General features: G+C 38.0%; 1 protein-coding gene across 1 annotated transcript; it reads right to left on the bottom strand.

Annotated features, from left to right (window-relative positions):
• Window positions 1-3,656: 3,656 nt before the first annotated feature.
• Window positions 3,657-18,443, bottom strand: CENPN (centromere protein N). The gene is made up of 11 exons (XM_006754451.2): window positions 18,191-18,443; window positions 16,966-17,146; window positions 15,693-15,738; window positions 13,677-13,736; window positions 13,186-13,262; window positions 10,402-10,578; window positions 8,785-8,886; window positions 7,034-7,097; window positions 6,420-6,532; window positions 3,987-4,113; window positions 3,657-3,745 (listed from the first exon to the last, which is right to left on the bottom strand). Exons 2-11 carry the CDS (start codon window positions 17,134-17,136, stop codon window positions 3,663-3,665), a joined length of 1,020 nt encoding a protein of 339 aa, XP_006754514.1. The 5' UTR covers window positions 17,137-17,146; window positions 18,191-18,443; the 3' UTR covers window positions 3,657-3,662.
• Window positions 18,444-18,523: the final 80 nt, after the last annotated feature.

Below are 18,523 nucleotides of genomic sequence, written 5' to 3'. Positions count from 1 at the left end.
CTCAGAGGCCGCCATGGCTCCCGCACAGCAGTCGGGCCCAGCTCGCAGGCCCCGCCTCTTAACACTGCACTTCCGGCAGAGGGCGGGGCCTCCAGGCTCATTAGCATCCGGTCAGGTTGGGCTGGACGCGGCGCCCCCTTCAGGCACTGAAGTGTACGTCAGCAGGGAGCTGCTGCCAGGTGAGGCGGGAGGGTTGCAAAACTTCACTGGGATTCCTATGAACAGGTAGAAGGTGTTGGTTGTGCTTCCAAGAAACTTGACATCAGGCAATAATTGGAGAAGAAAAAGTGATGCGTTCACAAGTTTTACTTCTCAAAGATTAGAAACAACTCCAATGTTCACCAGCAGCACAGGCGACAGTATGTTAATTACAGCTGTGTTTTATTTAGTTTACCATGTGCCAGACACTGGAGAATGCATTTGTCATTTAGTGTCTTGTTATGTCCTCAAAACAGCCATAGCGGGCAAGTACTATAAGTTTTCCTCCGTTTTGCAGAGAAGTAACTACTTAATCCTAGGTCACATTATACAAACGAAAGGATTGTTATAATTGATAATCATTTCAGGGAGGCTGTATTTACTTACTTATATTTTAAAGGATAAGATTTGATTACTATATGGGAGACAGTATAGCTCAGGGCAGGGTTCTAAAACCTAAGTACCTAGAGGGACTAGGTAGGTCATGTAGATGAGAATAGTAGGTCAGGTATAGACAAAAGGGAGGGGTAAGGACTGCAGTGAAATGAGAAATAAATTTTTTGTTTAAAGGGGAGCAGCTGCATCTTTGATATCACTAGATTTGTTTTTCAATATTTTTATGTGAAATCATTCAACATATATTAGCATATGTATTAGTTTTCTATTGCTACAATAACTAATTTCCTCAAAATCTGTGGCTTAAAACACAGATTTGTTATTGTTGAAGGAACTCAAAAGAGCCTGGAGGCTTTGGCTAGAAATAAATGATAAGGACTTATTCAAGGGTCTTGGAGTTTGCAAGCTAGGAACACAGGAAGGCAAAAAAGTGTTCCAAAGCAGAAAGAAAAGTTAAGTTCTTACAATAAAAAGTACATTCTTGAGAATTATCAGTCCTGCATTCTTAGCCTTACAACTGATCCAGGATGATTATCAGTCATATGTCAGGGCAGTCAGGGTGATGGATGCCAGGAGGTTTGGTCACATCCTCTGGTCTGGATAATGGATGTCAGGTGGATGTATATGTGAGTCCTTCAGAGGGTAATCAGGTAGTCTGGGTACCTGAGACCTCCAGGGGATAAACAGAGGGTTATCTAGAAGTCCATTTGTAAATCCAAGCATTGACACAGGACTGAAAAGTTAAAAAAAAGTTTATGTTACCAGGTTAGAACAAGAATGGAATCTTTTATGCCTCAAACTTCATGTTAATTTTAGCAGCTTGTTAAAATGACTCCACCTTATATATTCCCCATCTTCACTCTTTCTTCATTATTTGACAGTTCTAGAGATTAGAAGTCTAGAATGATCCTAGCTACCAGACCAGGATCAAGGAGTTGGCAGGGCTGCATTTCTTCTGGAGGCTCCGTGGAAGTAGCTTGCCTCTTCCAGCTTCTCCTAGTCAGTAATGGTGAGCTGAGTCGTTATATCACTCTCATTTCTTCAGTAGTCATATCTCCTTTTGCTCTCTCCTCTTCCATTTTTGAGTACCCTAATAATTACATTGGGTGCATTCAGGAACTCTCAATTGAAAAATCCCTGTGCTTTTTTGTTTTTAAATATATTTTATTGATTTTTCACAGAGCTGAAGGGAGAGGGATAGTTAGAAACATCAATGAGAGAGGAACATCGATCAGCTGCCTCCTGCACATCTCCCACCGGGGATGTGCCCGCAACCAAGGTATATGCCCTTGGCCGGAATCGAACCTGGGACCTTTCAGTCCTCAGGCCGATGCTCTATCCACTGAGCCAAACCGGTTAGGGCTCCCTTTACTTTTAAGGTAACATACAGATTCCAGGGATTAGGATGTGGGCATCTTTGAACTGGGGTATTATTCTGCCCACCAAAGGAATTATGATTTAATAAGTACCGTGGGTCAAAAAAACTCCTATCTATGTGTGGGCCAGGATCCATGGGCTATTGTTCTTTTCAGCGTGGAGTCTAGAGTGCAGGCTCTGAGGTCTGACTGCTTGTAGTTAATGTGGGCTCAGCCACTTACTAGCTGGCTAAGCTTTGTTATTCACTTAAGTAGAGTAAGATTAGTAATGCTGCCTGCCTTGAAGGATTGTTATGAAAATAAAAAAATGGATATAAAATACTTAGCAGTGTCTGCCATATATTTAAGGGCTTAATTAGTGTTAGCTAGTATTCATTTTTAGAGATTCTACCTAATGTAAAATTAAATAGATTCCTAATTAGAAAAAATACAAAAATCACATTGCATTATTCTGAATTAATTTCTTTTCCCTAATTTTACATTAGGCAGTAAATACCTTGGCTATAGAGGTCCTTGAATGTATATTTACTGCTCCATCTGTATTCAAGACTACATTTGAATACAGTATGTGTAGTCTGGACCATCAAGACATAATAGGTAAGAATTCCTTGTATTCTCATGTCCTTAAGCAGTTACCTCTGTCGGGGAGGGCCTCCGTGTGCAGCCTCAAGTGATTCCACTATAGACTGGATAATATGATTAGCATCTTCTTTCAGGTTCCAGTTGCACACCCTTGGCAAGCACCAAGGAGAGCTGTGAGCTGTGAGCTGTGAGAAGCCAACCCAGGAACATGCAGCACCTCTGTGTAGATCTAACACAGCCATTCAGGCACTGAGCAGAAGTGCCTGCCCCGTGTCTGAGCCAAACCGGTTAGGGCTGTGCACAGATGCTTTAAATCACAACGGTGATCCATAAGAAAATTAGCGTTAAGCCCTTGCAGACTCAGTGCCTCATTCTAAGATAACCAAAGTGTCTTTGCTATTGCTAATTAAATCTAAAAACATATTTTTCACATAAAACCCCCTACAGTCTGTAGAAAATACCATTGTATTATAAAGCATATTTTAACTCCTTTTTCTGATTGTATTTATGTATCTGTACAGTAAGCCTCTTTTTGATTTTCATCAAAAGTAACTTTTGTATCAGTTTTTGCATATCTTTATTCACAAATCAGTATAAAATTGGTCAGTTTGAATGTCATATGTATGATAAAATAGATTATGAAAAGTATATTTACAATGAAACCATTATTTTATATAACTAAATCATCTGATACACTACCTCCTGCAATAACTTAATGGACCCAAGTCTACCCTCTAAATGTACGAAGTTTATGATTCTCCTAGAAAGTTTTTGAATTGGGTATAGTTTCTTGGTATTTCTTTATGTGATCCAAAGCTTAAGAGAAAATTCCTAAAAACTAGCAATTGGAACCAGGCCTCTCTAGGATAGAGGAGAGACAGGTGTGAGAAAAAGGACATCCTGTCACTTAAAGACCCACAACTGCTATGCTTTGCAGGATATGAGGAAGAGGGAGCACACAGTGGAAGAGGAAATAATCATTCCCAACAATTATATTGAACATTTTAAAATTGTCAATATTAAGGGTTCATATTTAAAATAGCTAGCCATGAAGTGAAATATGTATGCAATATAGTCAGGGAGATGTGATGCTTACAAACCATATATGTCTTATTTATCTTTAATTTTAAAATAATTCATTCTTTTTTGGGGTATGCAAGTGAGCAACGGAGAAAGTGGTGCATCTGCAATACCTGAAATCAAAGAAAGAAAAAGAGACAATTAAAATAATCACAGGACAAAGATTTGAGTCAGTTTAAAAATGGGCAAGATCATGGATCCTCATTACATGCAGAAGCAGAATATGCAATACGGGGTAAGATGGGATACCAGACTGGTCACGAGAAAGCTCCGAGGTAATTAGTCAGCAAAGGGAGGTTTGAATGTAGGTATGCTGTTAATTGTTCTAGCTTGCAAAATAAACTGACGACTTACCTGCTGGTGCTAAGGATTTCAATGCTTCCAGAAGATTCGGGCTAGAGAACTTTACCAGGCACCGGAGAGGTTCTTTTCTTTCAGCCAAGATGCCTCTATTTAAGTCACTTTTGAATTTTGTTTCAAGCTGTCAACGAATATATTTATAAATGACTATTAAATATATCAGTTGGAATGGCAACATGTAACAAAATTGGATTACTCATTTCACTAATTATTATCACCAAGAAATACAGGGCTTAATGGATGAGAGAAGCATTAATTTGCTAACTGAAAATGTAGAGGGCAACCAGCATATCAAACGACAGAACACACAAAATGCCAAGTGTGCACCGTGCCGGACACACAGGAGACCCTGGATGGCAGTTTCGCCCGCAGGTGTCCTATTTTGCATTTTTTTAAAAAATATATTTTTATTGATGTCAGAGAGGAAGAGAGAGGGAGAGAGAGATAGAAACATCAATGATGAGAGAGAATCATTGACTGGCTGCCTCTTGCACACCCCCTATTGGAGATCGAGTCCGCAACCTGGGCATGTGCCCTTGGCCAGAATTGTATCTGTACAACCTGGGACCCTTCAGTCTGTAGGCCGATGCTCTATCCACTGAGCCACACCAGCTAGGGCCTATTTTGCATTCTTAATGGAAAATTAGCACTATCTTTTGTAACCTGTTATTTCAATATAAAAATGTCATGTCTTTTGAATCACTATCATGATTTCTTTTTTACTTCTCATTATGGAAGATTTAAAAAAAAACATACACAAGTAAGGCGCACAGTATAATGAGTCCCATGTGCATATCACTGAGCTGAAACAATGATCAACTAATGATCAGTATTTTTTCATTTATTACCTTTCTTCCCATTCCCTACAGCCCACCCACACTGGATTATTCTGAAACAAATCCAGGACATCATAGTATTCTATCTGTAAATATTTCAGTATGTATCTAAAAACACCTAAAAAGGACTCTTACATTACCACACATAAAAAAATTAATAGTATGTATCTAAAAACACCTAAAAAGGACTCTTTTCATCCCCTTACATTACCACACATAAAAAAATTATCAAATATCCAAGTATTGCTAATTTAATAGGTACTTGGCTCTTAGATTCTAATTTCAATTTCTTTTAAAACTTAAAGCAATCCTTCGCATTTAGAGGCAGTATGCTGAAATAGCTGAAGACTGAGTAATGCCTGCAACTAACACAAATGGTTCAGCATCAAGAAAGAAAAAGAAAGCAACTGTGGCAAAATGTTAACAACTGGTGAATTGAAGCAAAGGGGACATGGATATTCACTGTAATATTCTTGCAAGTTTTCTGAAGGTTTGACATTTTTCAAAATAGGAAGTGAGGAAAAATTAGTAGCAGGTATGCATCAATGTGCACCTTGACTTATAGAATAGAGCCATTCTAAGATATATGTAAAGGGAAATTTTGTAGATTAAATCTTCTGTCTACTCCTTCAGTGGATCTCTAACTTTAGTGTGCAAAATTAGCTAGAGAGGGCTTGTAAAACCAGATGGCTGGGTCCCACCTGCAGAATTCTGATCCATTAGGACTAAAGTGGGGCTGAGAATCCACATTTCTTATCTATTCCCAAGTGATGCTGGTACCGCTGGTCCAGAGACCACACTTTGAGAACCAGTGTCCCACAGTATGAGCTTTCTAAAGGAACTGGATTAAAACCTGCCATTCAGGGAACCAAACTTGAAAGGTGTTAATGAGCTATTCGTACTGAAAACACATAAAACCAAATAAGCATTAGGCCTAAATGAGCAGATCTATGGCAGATTTGAAGTGTGGCCTGTAGGGGTACTAAGCAGAAAGAATTTTAATGAGGTGTTTAAGGGGAGGGGAGTATTATATGAGCATGAGTATGAGATTAGTGATCATGACCAAACCTTGAATTCTTGTAATGGTGGCAATGGGCTTGTCCCTGACACTGGTCTTCTTGGTAGGCAGTGGTACACTTCCGGGATGAGCTAGGTTTAAAAACTAACTAGGCTACTGGTTTTTTCTCCATGTGATACCAACTGGACTATATAATGACTTATTTATTCACTCTTTTATTCAACAAGTCTTTATGAGCACCCACTGCATTGTAAGTATTGTTCTAGGTATGGATGAATTAGAAAGGTATAGCCTACAATTTTTTCACCTCAAAAATAATAGATCACAGCCAGTTACAATTAATTGAATTAATATGAAAGATGAAATGAAAAGGCAAATTTAAAATTTCCAAAGGTCTTCTTTATTAATAGAGAAACTTACTAAATATTTTAGAAGTCTATTTTAACTCATAAATTGATTATATAAAATTAAAGTGACAAATGAATAAGAAAGTTTCTTAGAACCAGTTCACTTAGATGTTTTATTCTCTTAAAAAATATTGATAACTGTAGATAGTTTATAGCAATGTCCTACCTTATACTGTGCAAATTCTAGTCTTGGTTGAGGATAGTCTCCGAAAATTTCTTGAGTCACTCTTTGTACTCTGTCTTTTTCTATTATGTTTTCATGAATGATCCTTGAATCCACTATAGATGGAAGATTTCAAATAAAAGAGCTGTTAGGAGTACATTTCATCCTTAAATTATCCCCCTTTTAATTCCTAACCTTTCAACTTGCTTGTATAATTTAAAGATAATGTTTACAGGTTCTACTCTTGATTGTAATATTTTCTTATTGTAGAAAAATTGGAAAGCACTGATAAAAAAGAAAATAAAAACCACTCATAATTCTACCACACAGAAATAAGTACTGTTAACAACATTTTATATATTCCTGTATAGCCCTTTTTCAGAGAATAAAAAGTGTATTTTTTAAACTGGGATTATAAAATACACAAATTTTCTTTCCTGCTTCCTTTACTTAACATGAAATCAATAGCCATTCCTATGCCATTGGAAAGCCATAAAAATGTTTCAGAATGGCTGTACCATTTCATTTTATTGCCAACAAATTGCTAAGAGATAGAAAAATTTTCATTTTTAAAAGTGTACTTTCAAATTTCAGTTTTTGTTTTAAAACACACATACAGTTTATATCTAGCCCAAGGTTTCTTTCTTGTAGAGGTGTAGTAGCGTTGTGAGTTTCAAAAGTCTAGAGAAAAAAAAGAAAAAGTGAATGTTTTCCTGATTTTAACACCTTGAAGTACAGCTATTATTTGTTTTAGTACATAAAAGTATGTCAGGTTTTACCTATTTTTTTTTTGTTAATCCTCACCCAAGGATTGCACCCCCCCCCACCCCCCCAGTGATTTTTAAAGAGAGTAGAAGGAACGGAAAGGGAGAGAGAGAAAAACACTAACGTGAGAGAGACACATCGATTGGTTGCCTCCTGTACACGCCCTGACTGGGGCAAGGAACGAACCTGAAACTCAGGTATGTGCCCCTGATTGGGAATTGAAACTAAGACCCTTCGTTGCTTGGGTCAATACTCTACCACTGAGCCACACCAGCCAGGGCTCAAATTTTATATTTATTTTTTCAAACACGAAGAGATTTGAGCCCATATCCAGGCTGAGTGGAGCATTTCTCCTAGAGCAGGATATTGGCAGAGACATCTAGGGTAAGCAACGTGGCTGTTTTGCCTGAGGAGCTCTGTCTATACTTTATCATAAAAATGGACGTGGAAGAAATAGGTGGTGAGTACAAAAGCTAGAGAAATCAGGGCAGAATTTGCAATGTGAAGTTTTAGCTTTATGCTATGTCTTTATAACTCCAAAAAACTCACTGAGATTCCTTTTGTAAAAATAGTTTTCCTACTAAAAGTCTGAATTTCTCAAATCCCTTCTCTGACCTTCCCCCACTAAAGCCACTGTTTTTATAATTAAGTGTTTGACAATGTGTATTTTCCTAGGAGCAAAACAGTTGATAGCAATTTGAGGGGAATGTGGTTGGTAAGAGGGGAGGGGGCTGCTATGGGAGAAAAATCATTATGTAACTTCTTAATGTTAGATATGTTTTCCTTAGAGGGCTTACAGAGAGCCATTACTTCTTTCTATGTAGAACAGATGAAGTATATAAATATAGGGTAGGGCAAAAGTAGGTTTATAATCGTATTAAAACACAAGAGTTTAGTCTTGTATTATTTATTAATCATTGTATTATTTTCCATGTTAACAACTGTAAACCTACTTTTGTCCCGCCCTGTATAATATATCTAAGAACTCAAAGATATACATAGGGTATTAATGACTCATCTACAGGCATCTGAACATATGAGCACACAGATACCATGCACAGGAGCAAATAACCCTGAACCTGTAAGGCCAGATCTATTCTTATAATTAAAAGTAAATGATACATTTAATGCATTTAAATAATTTTAACAAATAAATAAATAGTTGGACTTAATAAACCAATGCTTTTTCCTCAACTTCTAACCCCTGTATCACCTACTGGACTGATGGGACAAAAAATTAATTCTACTTTTCTCTTGCAATAGAAGAGAGTAGTAGAATTAATTTTTTTGTAATTAGCTTAAAAAGGCAGCAAGTTATTCTAAAGAGAAAATAAACTCTAATTAGAATAGCTGATCTGGAAACTGGGATCTAACAGACTCCAATAATAACTAATGAGCAGTATAAAACACAAAATATGATCATAAAAAGATGATAGTTAGGCATTTCATTATTTTGTTTCCTGTAATGTTAACTAACAAAGTTTTCTCTGCTTCAGTAGTATCTGAAGGGATCTCCTTTTTTTCTAGGTGAACTTCCCACCTGCTCAGTGGCTTGTAAAGAGAAAATGGAGACTTAACTTTAAACAGTCACTGATGGGCTCACCTGATTATACTGTTTAAAAACAATAGCCTTCAGAGAGTCCAGATATCGGCTTCTGAAGTCCATTTTCACAATCCGATGGTGTTTGCTAGCAACTGTCAGTGCCTTAAAGTGAAAGTTAGAAAGAATATTAGGATTACTGTGTCTATTCCTGTATTTACAGTATTTGTCAAAGTAAAATTAAGAGTGGCAGTAAGTGAATACTTTCTACTTGGGAGTGAAAAGAGAAACCTAGAAAAATGTAATCTCATGTCCTGTTACTCAGTTTTTTTAAAAGACAAAAAAAGGCTAATGGCATTAAAATGATCATAAATGCAAAATCTTTTATACCATTTTTAGAACTGTTCCTATTTAAAGTTAGGATTTATAATACATTAAGTTCAGACTTAGGAATAAACAATGAATACTTAAATGTTACCATTTTGGAATACCAGTCATCTAATATTACAATGATATTGCCACACTAAAATGCAAATATGTATACTTTAGGACAAATACTGAAGAAAAAAGTACATATTAAATGCAATTTATAAAAGCTTCCCATTATCTGGAGAAGCAAGTTAGAAGGCAGAAACAGAATTAATAAAATACTTACCTGGAACTAGAGGATAGAGATAAGTTTGCCTTAAGATTCACAGTGGAAATAAACATTAGCTTGTGGGGCAATGTTTAAACTAGCTATGGCAGGGGCGACTTATCTGGCTGTAAGTGGATGAACCACCACTTCTAGTATATATTAAGGAGGAAAAGATCCCAAACATAAAGAAGCAGAGTTGTGTTAAAGGGAAGTAGAAGCATGTAGCAGAAATCCCTCTGCCATTTCAGTAAACAGACAAGGAATTTAAATGACAAGCAAGTCTGCCCGCCAGGATCCTAAGGCTCGTAGATCCATACTGTGGAGTGCTTGCTCTACTAGAGATGATGGAGCCTGGATGGTGGAGCTGCTCACCTACAACCAGCTTAAGTGGTAGCACTGGCACCAACTGAGGTGCCACTGTAGTTGTGAATAGAGAGTGGAAGCAGCAGCAGTTGCCAGGTCTACGTAGGGATGGCTTATTCGGGGGGAAGATGCTAGGAAGCCAGAGCTATAACAAGAAGCAGGCTGTGAGTAGACGCTCCTTCTTGTGCACAGAATGTAAGGAAAATGATTACAAATGAAAATAATGTTATTAATAGGCAAATTATGCAGTCACAAAAAAGTTGTGAGGTGTATCAGATGGAAACACATGGAAATGTTAAAAAAGCAAATGACAGGTGATATGCTATTCTGGTTTTTGTAATAAAACATCTGAAAGGAAATAACAAAACTGTTAACAGTAATTATTTTGGGTAAATAGGATTGGGAAAAAGGATATGAAGTTTTAAAAGACTAAGGGTTGATCTTTAAAGACCTCTGTGTTGGTTGAAGTTTTACATTAAATACGCATTACTTCTAGATTAAAAGACAATAATGAAGAGCTCCGAACCAATGCTTATACCACCTTCCCATTGCAGAAGAACCACTCTTCCTTATTTTAGGAAATCAAGAATTACATGTGGCATTTTACATAGTGCTTAAACCTACATAGACCTTTGAGATAAGATAATACAACTTTATAGCTGTAGTAACTGGTTCCATACCTGACCCAGAAGGGGAATGCTGCTCCTCAGCCTGGAAGAAGAAATGAAGGCATATGGAGTCTGGGAATAGTACACCACGTAAGTAGGTTTGTACTGGTTTGGCTTTTTACACTGTGTTCCCCAGGCAATTCGAATCCATACTGCATTCTCTTCAGCGTCCTTGAAGGTGACTGATACCTTATTAAAAAAGAAAATTTAAGTTTCCTAATTAAAATCTTGTAGCACCAATATGTGCTTTCTAGGGGTGGGGATGTCACTGTAATCTTCCACACAGTCTTTTCTCCTACTTTTCATTACAGTGTTTTGGGAATCTTTGAGAAAATATTTTGTGGTTGTTTTGCAGACATATATATTGCTTTGCAAAGTCTTCTGGAAGAAAAAAAAATTAAAAACCTACAATCATGGTGTGATACCAGAATTTTTCAATAATTTCTTGGGCTTGTCCTGAAAAAAATTCCTCTACCTGTAAGAGTTTATGAAGGCAGCCTTACAAATGATGTTTGTTATAAAATGGAGCCTTTTTTGCATGGATCATAGAACTAGGGTGCACTATTAAATTTAATAGCAACACTCAAATATATACTAATATATACAGGCTTAAAATATATTAATCCGAATGCTTTTATGCATTTAGCTGAGATGCTACAAATTAAAGGAAAGTTATATGATGAGAATAGGAAATTCTATTTGGTTTCCATTTCATGGATAAAATGTAGACCTTCCTAAACTTTTAAATATGACTATCAGTTCGTCTGGAATTCAGTAGCCTACTCTTAGTTATTAGCTCCCCCTTGACTCAGCTTTCCCTCAGAGCTCAGACCCTGCAAAGGCAGTACTTGAGACAGGTGTACTTGGCTGGCCCATGTCCCTTCATTCCCACCCTCTTATACCTTACTCCAGTAATTTGGTTGTAATGTGACTGCTGGCATTAAGAAGGCAGTTGCTTTGACTTTGCCCACTTTTTATTTGTCTGCTTTTCCAAATCCCCTTGGTGCATGAGACAAGGAACCCTCCCCAGTCCTGGGCGTGGAGGGTGCATAGCTGTCTGACCCTCCCTGAGTGAGCAGCACAGTGATTGGCCCCAACAAGTGGACCGCTACTGCCTTGAGTGGAAGATAGGGTCTTATTCTCAATAGCCTCTTGGTGTCACATTACCAAAGTAAAAACACCTGTAAAATCAAGACTAAATAAAATATATGGAGGGAACACTTTAACTAGAGAGAGAAAACTGGTAGCACTCAACATAGTCAAGTAGTCTCTCTAGCACAGAATGAGAATCTTTTTATATATTTTTTTTATTGATTTTTTACAGAGAGGAAGGGAGAGGGATAGTGAGTTAGAAACGTCGATGAGAGAGAAACATCGATCAGCTGCCTCCTGCACACTTCCTACTGGGGATGTGCCTGCAACCAAGGTACATGCCCTTGACCAGAATCGAACCTGGGACCTTTTAGTCCGCAGGCTGACGCTCCATACACTGAGCCAAACCGGTGCTGGCAGAATGAGAATCTTTTAAACGAGGGCTCTAAGAAGCCCGTGACCTTCCTGAACTGGATTCACAGTCAGGTATATAAATCTAAGTGTATGTTTTCTGGAGAGACATGCTGTATCACATATCAAGATTTTCATAAGGGTCTATACTCAATCCAAAAAAGGTTAAAAAAAATCAATGGGCTAAAAAAAAAAAAGATGTCCACAGAATCAGTATAATTCTGAGTAGCTGGCCTCCAGGTGTTCCATCTCATACTCTTATAGCAAGATCCTCAGAAAAATGAAGGGGTGGTGATGAAGGGACTCCTACATGAGGAACAAGAAATATTTCCTTCCAAGAGTTTTATGCTTAAGGATGAGCATGGAGAATGGATTTACTTTTACTAGGACTTGGGCATGTTTATAAGCATTAGAGTAGGCATCAGTAGATGAAGGGGTTGAGAATGTGAAAGAAGAGAGAAAAACCAAGATGTAGGCCCTATGAGGATGTAGGAGATGGGTTCAAAGCACACGAAGAAGGGTCATTTTAAGAAAGGAGAAAATATGCTCACTGACAAGTGGATGCGTAGAAAGAATGACAAGTTACAAAGGATGAGGTAAAGTGATGGAAAGATCAAAGAATTGTGTATGAAAAAAGAGGGAACACTACTACTCTAAGGACGACAGCCATAGCATGGCAAATGTGATTTTTTGGCTGCTTTTATATGTAAGGAGGACTAAGACAGAATAACGTGGAAAGAGAATGAAGGAGAGTTTGCCCAAACTTACGACAATAAGGTGGTGCTTGTGGAAATGGAATGGCAGAAAGGTTCTGTGGGTGGTTTTGAGCTGCACTGACCATTACAGGAGCCACCAGGCACCCATGGCTATTTAAGTAAAATCTGTTGCAGTTAAATAAGATCCTCAGGAGGGGAGCCCAGCCCATGTGGCTCAGCAGTTGAGCATCAATCTATGAACCAGGTGGTCACGGTTCAATTCCCGGTCAGAGCACATGTCCGGGTTGTGCGCTGATCCCCAGTGTGAGGCATGTAGGAGGCAGCCGATCAAAGATTCTCTCTCATCATTGATATTTCTATATCGCTCTCCCTCTTTCTTCCTCTCTCTAAAATCAATTAAAAAATATTTTTTTAAAAGAGAGGTGAGCAGAAAGTTTGCATAATTAAAAGTCCTTTTTTGTTATGAACTAGAATAGTATGAAATATTATGATTTGAAATTCTTACAAATAAAAAAAGGTAGTAGCACAGATGCATGGAATTGAATTTCACTGAAGTTCAGAAAGATTTTAATCTTACATTTTTTAATGCTCTCTGAAGAATTTTCTTAAATGAACTTTTGAATTGTTTCATATCAAAAAGGTCAATATCTTCACCTGTCAAAGTGAAAAGAAAAATCAAGAAAAATTAAGGGAGCTATAATGTCTTCAATAAATACATTTCAAAGACCCTGAGGCAAGCATTTGTATAACCTCAAAGAGCAATGATATTCAAATCACAGAGATGCTGCTGGTACTCTGACAAAGCATTGCCAAATATATTTTTCATTTTCCCAAAAATGAGTAATAATCACCTCATTTTGAAAAAAAGTGATTTAAGAGGAACATACTGCTATTCATTTTTAAATAGCCAAAATATCAAATGTAAATGTTTACTTTATTATTATTATTTTTTAGATAAGTTCTTTATTTTTTAAAATCATCATTGTTGAAAGTATTAAATATGTCCCCCCTTTTCCCCATTGAACTCCTTGGCTCGCTAAATGTTTACTTTAAAAGGGAAAATGTTACCTGGTTCTTTAGTCATCTGAAAAACATCCCAAACTTTCTGGTGCCGATGAAATTGAGTATCTGAGAGAGGGAGGAAGAACTTATTGCTATTATATCATAGAACTTTTAAGTACTGTGCTTATGAATTACTATTTTCTCCACCTTCATGTTATTTATAACATGAAGGTGGAGAAAATAGAAATTTATAAATTCGGTTATACATTTTTATTCCAAGATAAATTTTACATGGATGAACTTTACTCCAAATAAAACACGTCATAAAGAATTAATCTAGTAGAGCTTTAGCATTTATCCTAAGTCAGATCATTTATTTTATTTCCACACAGAATGCAGCATTTATTGAGCATGCCAGGGATGGTGTGCTCCCCATAACTGGTGTGTGTACTAGCTGGCTGCTCCTTTGTCTGGAGCATTCTTCTAGCTCGTTGCATACTTCATTCCTGCACCTCATCTAGTCTCTAAAAAAATGCCTCCTGATCACCCTAACCAGTCTGACCCCCCCATCCCACCCTGCTTTAGTTTACTTCATAGCACTTACCATTATCCTATAGCACATCATATATTTAGATGGTCATTTGTATACTGCTTGTCTCCCCAACTAGAATCCTGTGGAATACACGACTTTGTCTTGTGCACTGTTGTATTCAGTGTCTCTAAACACTGGCTGGCACTCCGTATTATATCTGATGAATGAATGAATGAATGATATAGAAGACACCTTTCAGGAGTTATAAACTTAAGAGTGTCTTGGAGTAAAAATGGGCCTAGGAAGTTATTAAGTTCAATCCCACTACATTATCATCCGGCTTTACTCTGTCCCTGTACTGACCTCCATCTGCATCCCTGTGTCTTTGCACCTAGGACCAAGGTGCTCTGCATCCCATAAAAAGGGGCTGTTGACACAAGGGCACCAACTTACTGTGCTTTTTGTACTTTCTGTCTTTCCTACAGTTTAGTGGTTTTTTTGTTTTGTTTTATATTTGGTGCCTAGTGTCCCCAGATCTCCCTCTATCTGTCCTTCCTACAGTTTAGTGGGTTTTTTTGTTTTATATTTGGTGCCTGGTGTCCCCAGATCTCCCTCTCACCCCATTTATAGCAATGGCCTGACAATTCTTGATTCCCTAAGTTTTGTCTAAACAGGTGTAATCTGGCACAATGTGATACCTGCCCAAGAGACAGCATCTGAAGCGCTTTTGTTCCTTTCTGGTATTTTCTTCTTGATTCTGTATTTCAGAGTTAAGATAGCCTCCTAACTGATCTCTGAATAAGGTTGTTATAATAATAATAGAAATTAAAATTTTTGTTGTAATGATTCCATTAAACATCAAGCAAAAGTTCATGATTAAGTGGTAAGGACTTAAATACATGAAGACACTTCCTCAAACAGAACATGTCCCAGGCTAATCTGTGATCTTTGTGACATAAACGGTCCACCTCTAGTGTTCCCTATCTTACTTAGCAAGGGGCTCCACTGTCCTTCTAGTTGCACCTATAAACCCCGGAGCCATGTGTGCTCCTCCCACTCAGTCCCCCTAAACCAGTGGTCTCTAAGCGGTGGTCTGCGGACCACTGGTGGTCCGTGAGGTCTGAAAGGTTGGTGACTGCTGCCCTAGACCACACCACGTGCAAAGTCCAGTCAGTTTTAATCTTTATATCCCTTACAAGATGCACTATAAGAACAAATTTTCAGAAATATATTTTCAATTCTATTAATATGTACTTATATATGCCAGTCATTGTGCTAAGAACCTTTCAAGCATGATCTCATTTAACCCTCACAACAATCCTGTGCTATATTATTATAATGTTATTATATTAACAGGTGCTATTATTATTTCTATTTACTAGTAGAAGTCTAGGGCCTAGAAAGGCAATGTGACTTGGCAAAGGACACAGGACTGGTAAGCGATAGAGCTGGGATTTTACACACCAGGTCAACTTGAGCCCTTAGCTACAATATTACCTCTCTGATGAAACTGTATTGGTTCAATATAAATACAAATCACCAGAACTTACAAATAATGTCTAAAAGGGCAGCATCATTGACATTCGCATGCTTCTCCTGAAAGAAAAGGTAAAATATTCAGTAAACATGGCTATCGGTTTGATTCTACCCTAGAATCACAGCACATTTTAGAATTGCTTAGGACAGACTATGAGCACCCTCTCAATACTTTATTAACCTGTCTCTGATCTACTCTCCCGTTAAGTAACAAATACACCTTCTGATTCATGTTTAGTACAGGTACTTACACCTGTTCTCCCACAATTTACTTCTCATTCATCACTTTTAATTTTTGTTTTGTTCTTCTAGTCAACAGGGTTTCTTAATTGGGCACTACTGACGTTTTGTGTCAGATAATGCTATGTTGTGGAGTGCTGTTGTAAGACATTAAGAAGCGCCCCTGGCCTCTATCCACTAGAATCCAGTAGCACCCCACTCCTACAGTGTTGACAACCAAAAATGTCTCCAGACATTGTACCCTCCAGAAGAAAAAAATCATCCCAGCTGAGAACCACTATTTTATACATTATACATTTATATATATGCATAGCATATAGCTTTTTTCAATGTGCACACAAACATCTAATTTACTCTTTCTAATGGCTGAATAATATTTTATGTGGAGTATAATCATCTTCTATGTATAGTTTGCAATTTTTTGTTTTTATAAACAATGCTAGTTAATGTCTTTATTTATATATATTTACATATTTATAACTACATACATATGTTTGTCAATTATATTTATATACATTTCTTTATTTTTTATGATTTTACCCACATTAATTTCCAGAAGTGGAACTGCTGGGTCATAAAGTATATTTATTTAAAAGTGACTAAGGGAAGGGTATACTGGAACATGGGAATTCTTTGTACTAGCAAATTTTCTGAAAGTTTGAAATCTTTTTAAAATAAATAAATAAATAAATACATACATACATACATACATACATACATGTGAAAGAGTATCTCTTTCTACACAACTTGACCAGCACATCTGAGTATTATCTTTTCATCGTGGACAATCTCATAGGTATAAAAAGAATACTGCTCATTACTTGTATTGTCTGTTTTTTTCTCACATGGTGCACTTTTTTCTTAATGATTTGTAAGCAGTTTTGATAAGCTGAAAAGCCAATTAAAAATTAGTATCTTGTCTACTATAGTAGTATGTAGCCTCATCACTTCATAGCTTAGCAGCTGCCTTAAATCTCTTTTGGACAAAGGGAACAAAGAAAACAACAAAGCATGAAGTTCAAGGTTAATCATTTTGAACATTGTTACCTCACAAAGCATAACTAAGTCATGAACAAGAGATTCCTTTCTCTTCCGGAAGTTTATGGTCTGCAGTTGACTTTCAGACAAAAAATCCCAGGCTTTCAGGATTGTCATCATCTCAGCCATTGGGATTTTCAAGATGGTCCTCTTGATAAACTCAGCAACAATTTCATCCATTTCTTTGGCACTGTCATAAAACAAAAACAGCAGAAGTTTAACTTAACAGTTACTTTTTTTAAACATCCTATTTTTCGCCTGGGATTTTGATTTGTATGTCAAACACCCAAATGTTTATTTTATTGTTTCTCAGGCAATCTGCAAAGTGTTTTAACAAGAGGATTTAATAACTTTCTCCTTAAGCTGTATATTTAAATGTCTTTTAGAGTTTTTAAAAATTAGTGCTCTCTCTCCTTTCTTGGCTAGAGTATTTTGATCTTTTGAAGGCAATAATATGGAAACCATTCATTTTCTAATTCATGTAACAAATTAAGGAGCACTTATGCATGCTAGACACACTCAAGTCACCAAGTAGGGCTTGAGATTCTGCATTTTAGAGTGCCTCAGAAGATTACAAAAATGTTGGGTAAAGTGTGTAGAATGCCATTCTGAAGAATTTTGGTAGAAAGAGCGCACTTAATCTCATTAACAAAATCGGAAAACTTGCGTAAACTCTGATTCCCTGTGATGACCTAATTTCTTATTTCCTAGCATGCAGCTCAGCGCCTGGCTTATAGAAGGTGCTCAAGATATATTTGTTGAATGAACGCATGACAGAAAAGAGCCCTTTTAAGTAACCTTCTTATAAAACTACACCGCCAAAGAACTGCAACAAGGAGCATAAGAAGTAACGCGGGAGGCTGCGTGGACCTAAGAGGACGGACGCCAAGGTTAACTGAAAAATCAAAACACACAACACTGGGCAAAACAGCAATCTAAGGGTGGGCTAGCAGAGCAGGCCGTCACGTGACCATTCGGAGGGGCTCAGCTCTGACGCATGCCTTCGTAAGCCCCGCCCCCACAGGGCGGATGTGAGGTCACGACCAAGCGTCATAGCCCTCGCCAGCCTCAACCGTAGTTCCAGCCCTTCTGCCTTCAGCCGAGACCAAGCGCCAGTCCCCCGCCTGGGGGCGTGTGGCAGTCCCAAAAAGTTGCCTCAGAGGCTTGGGATGTGGGTTGTCGGGCCTCCTCCACCCTCTGGGGCCCGCTTCCATGCTTTTAGGGGCTCTCTCACCTTTCACATCGCCAGCCGCCTCACTTCTTACAGCTGTTCCCGCCCGCTGCGCCTTCAAAGCCACCAATGGCAGTCCCCGCCGCCCTGGAGCCCCGCCCACCGGGGGGGCGCAAACTTTGGACTGTCTCTCCTTCGCAGGGGGCCGCGTGGGGGAAGCGGCAGAAGTGAAACTCGGCGAGCTCTCACGTCGTTTTTCTCAGCAGAGAATATTGCTTAAATGCATTTAATCTCAGACACGACATCTGACTTGTTGGCTCAGCTTGCTCTTTAGGCTTCGCCGTGCCTCTGTGGGCTGGCTCCCCCTTCAGTTCCCCCAAAATGGGCCCGTCCAGG

Source organism: Myotis davidii, unplaced genomic scaffold (genome assembly GCF_000327345.1).
Source record: "Myotis davidii unplaced genomic scaffold, ASM32734v1 scaffold391, whole genome shotgun sequence".
NCBI lineage: Eukaryota > Metazoa > Chordata > Mammalia > Chiroptera > Vespertilionidae > Myotis > Myotis davidii.
Note: the sequence above shows the minus strand (reverse complement) of the source record. Positions and strands in the feature narration are given on the sequence as shown.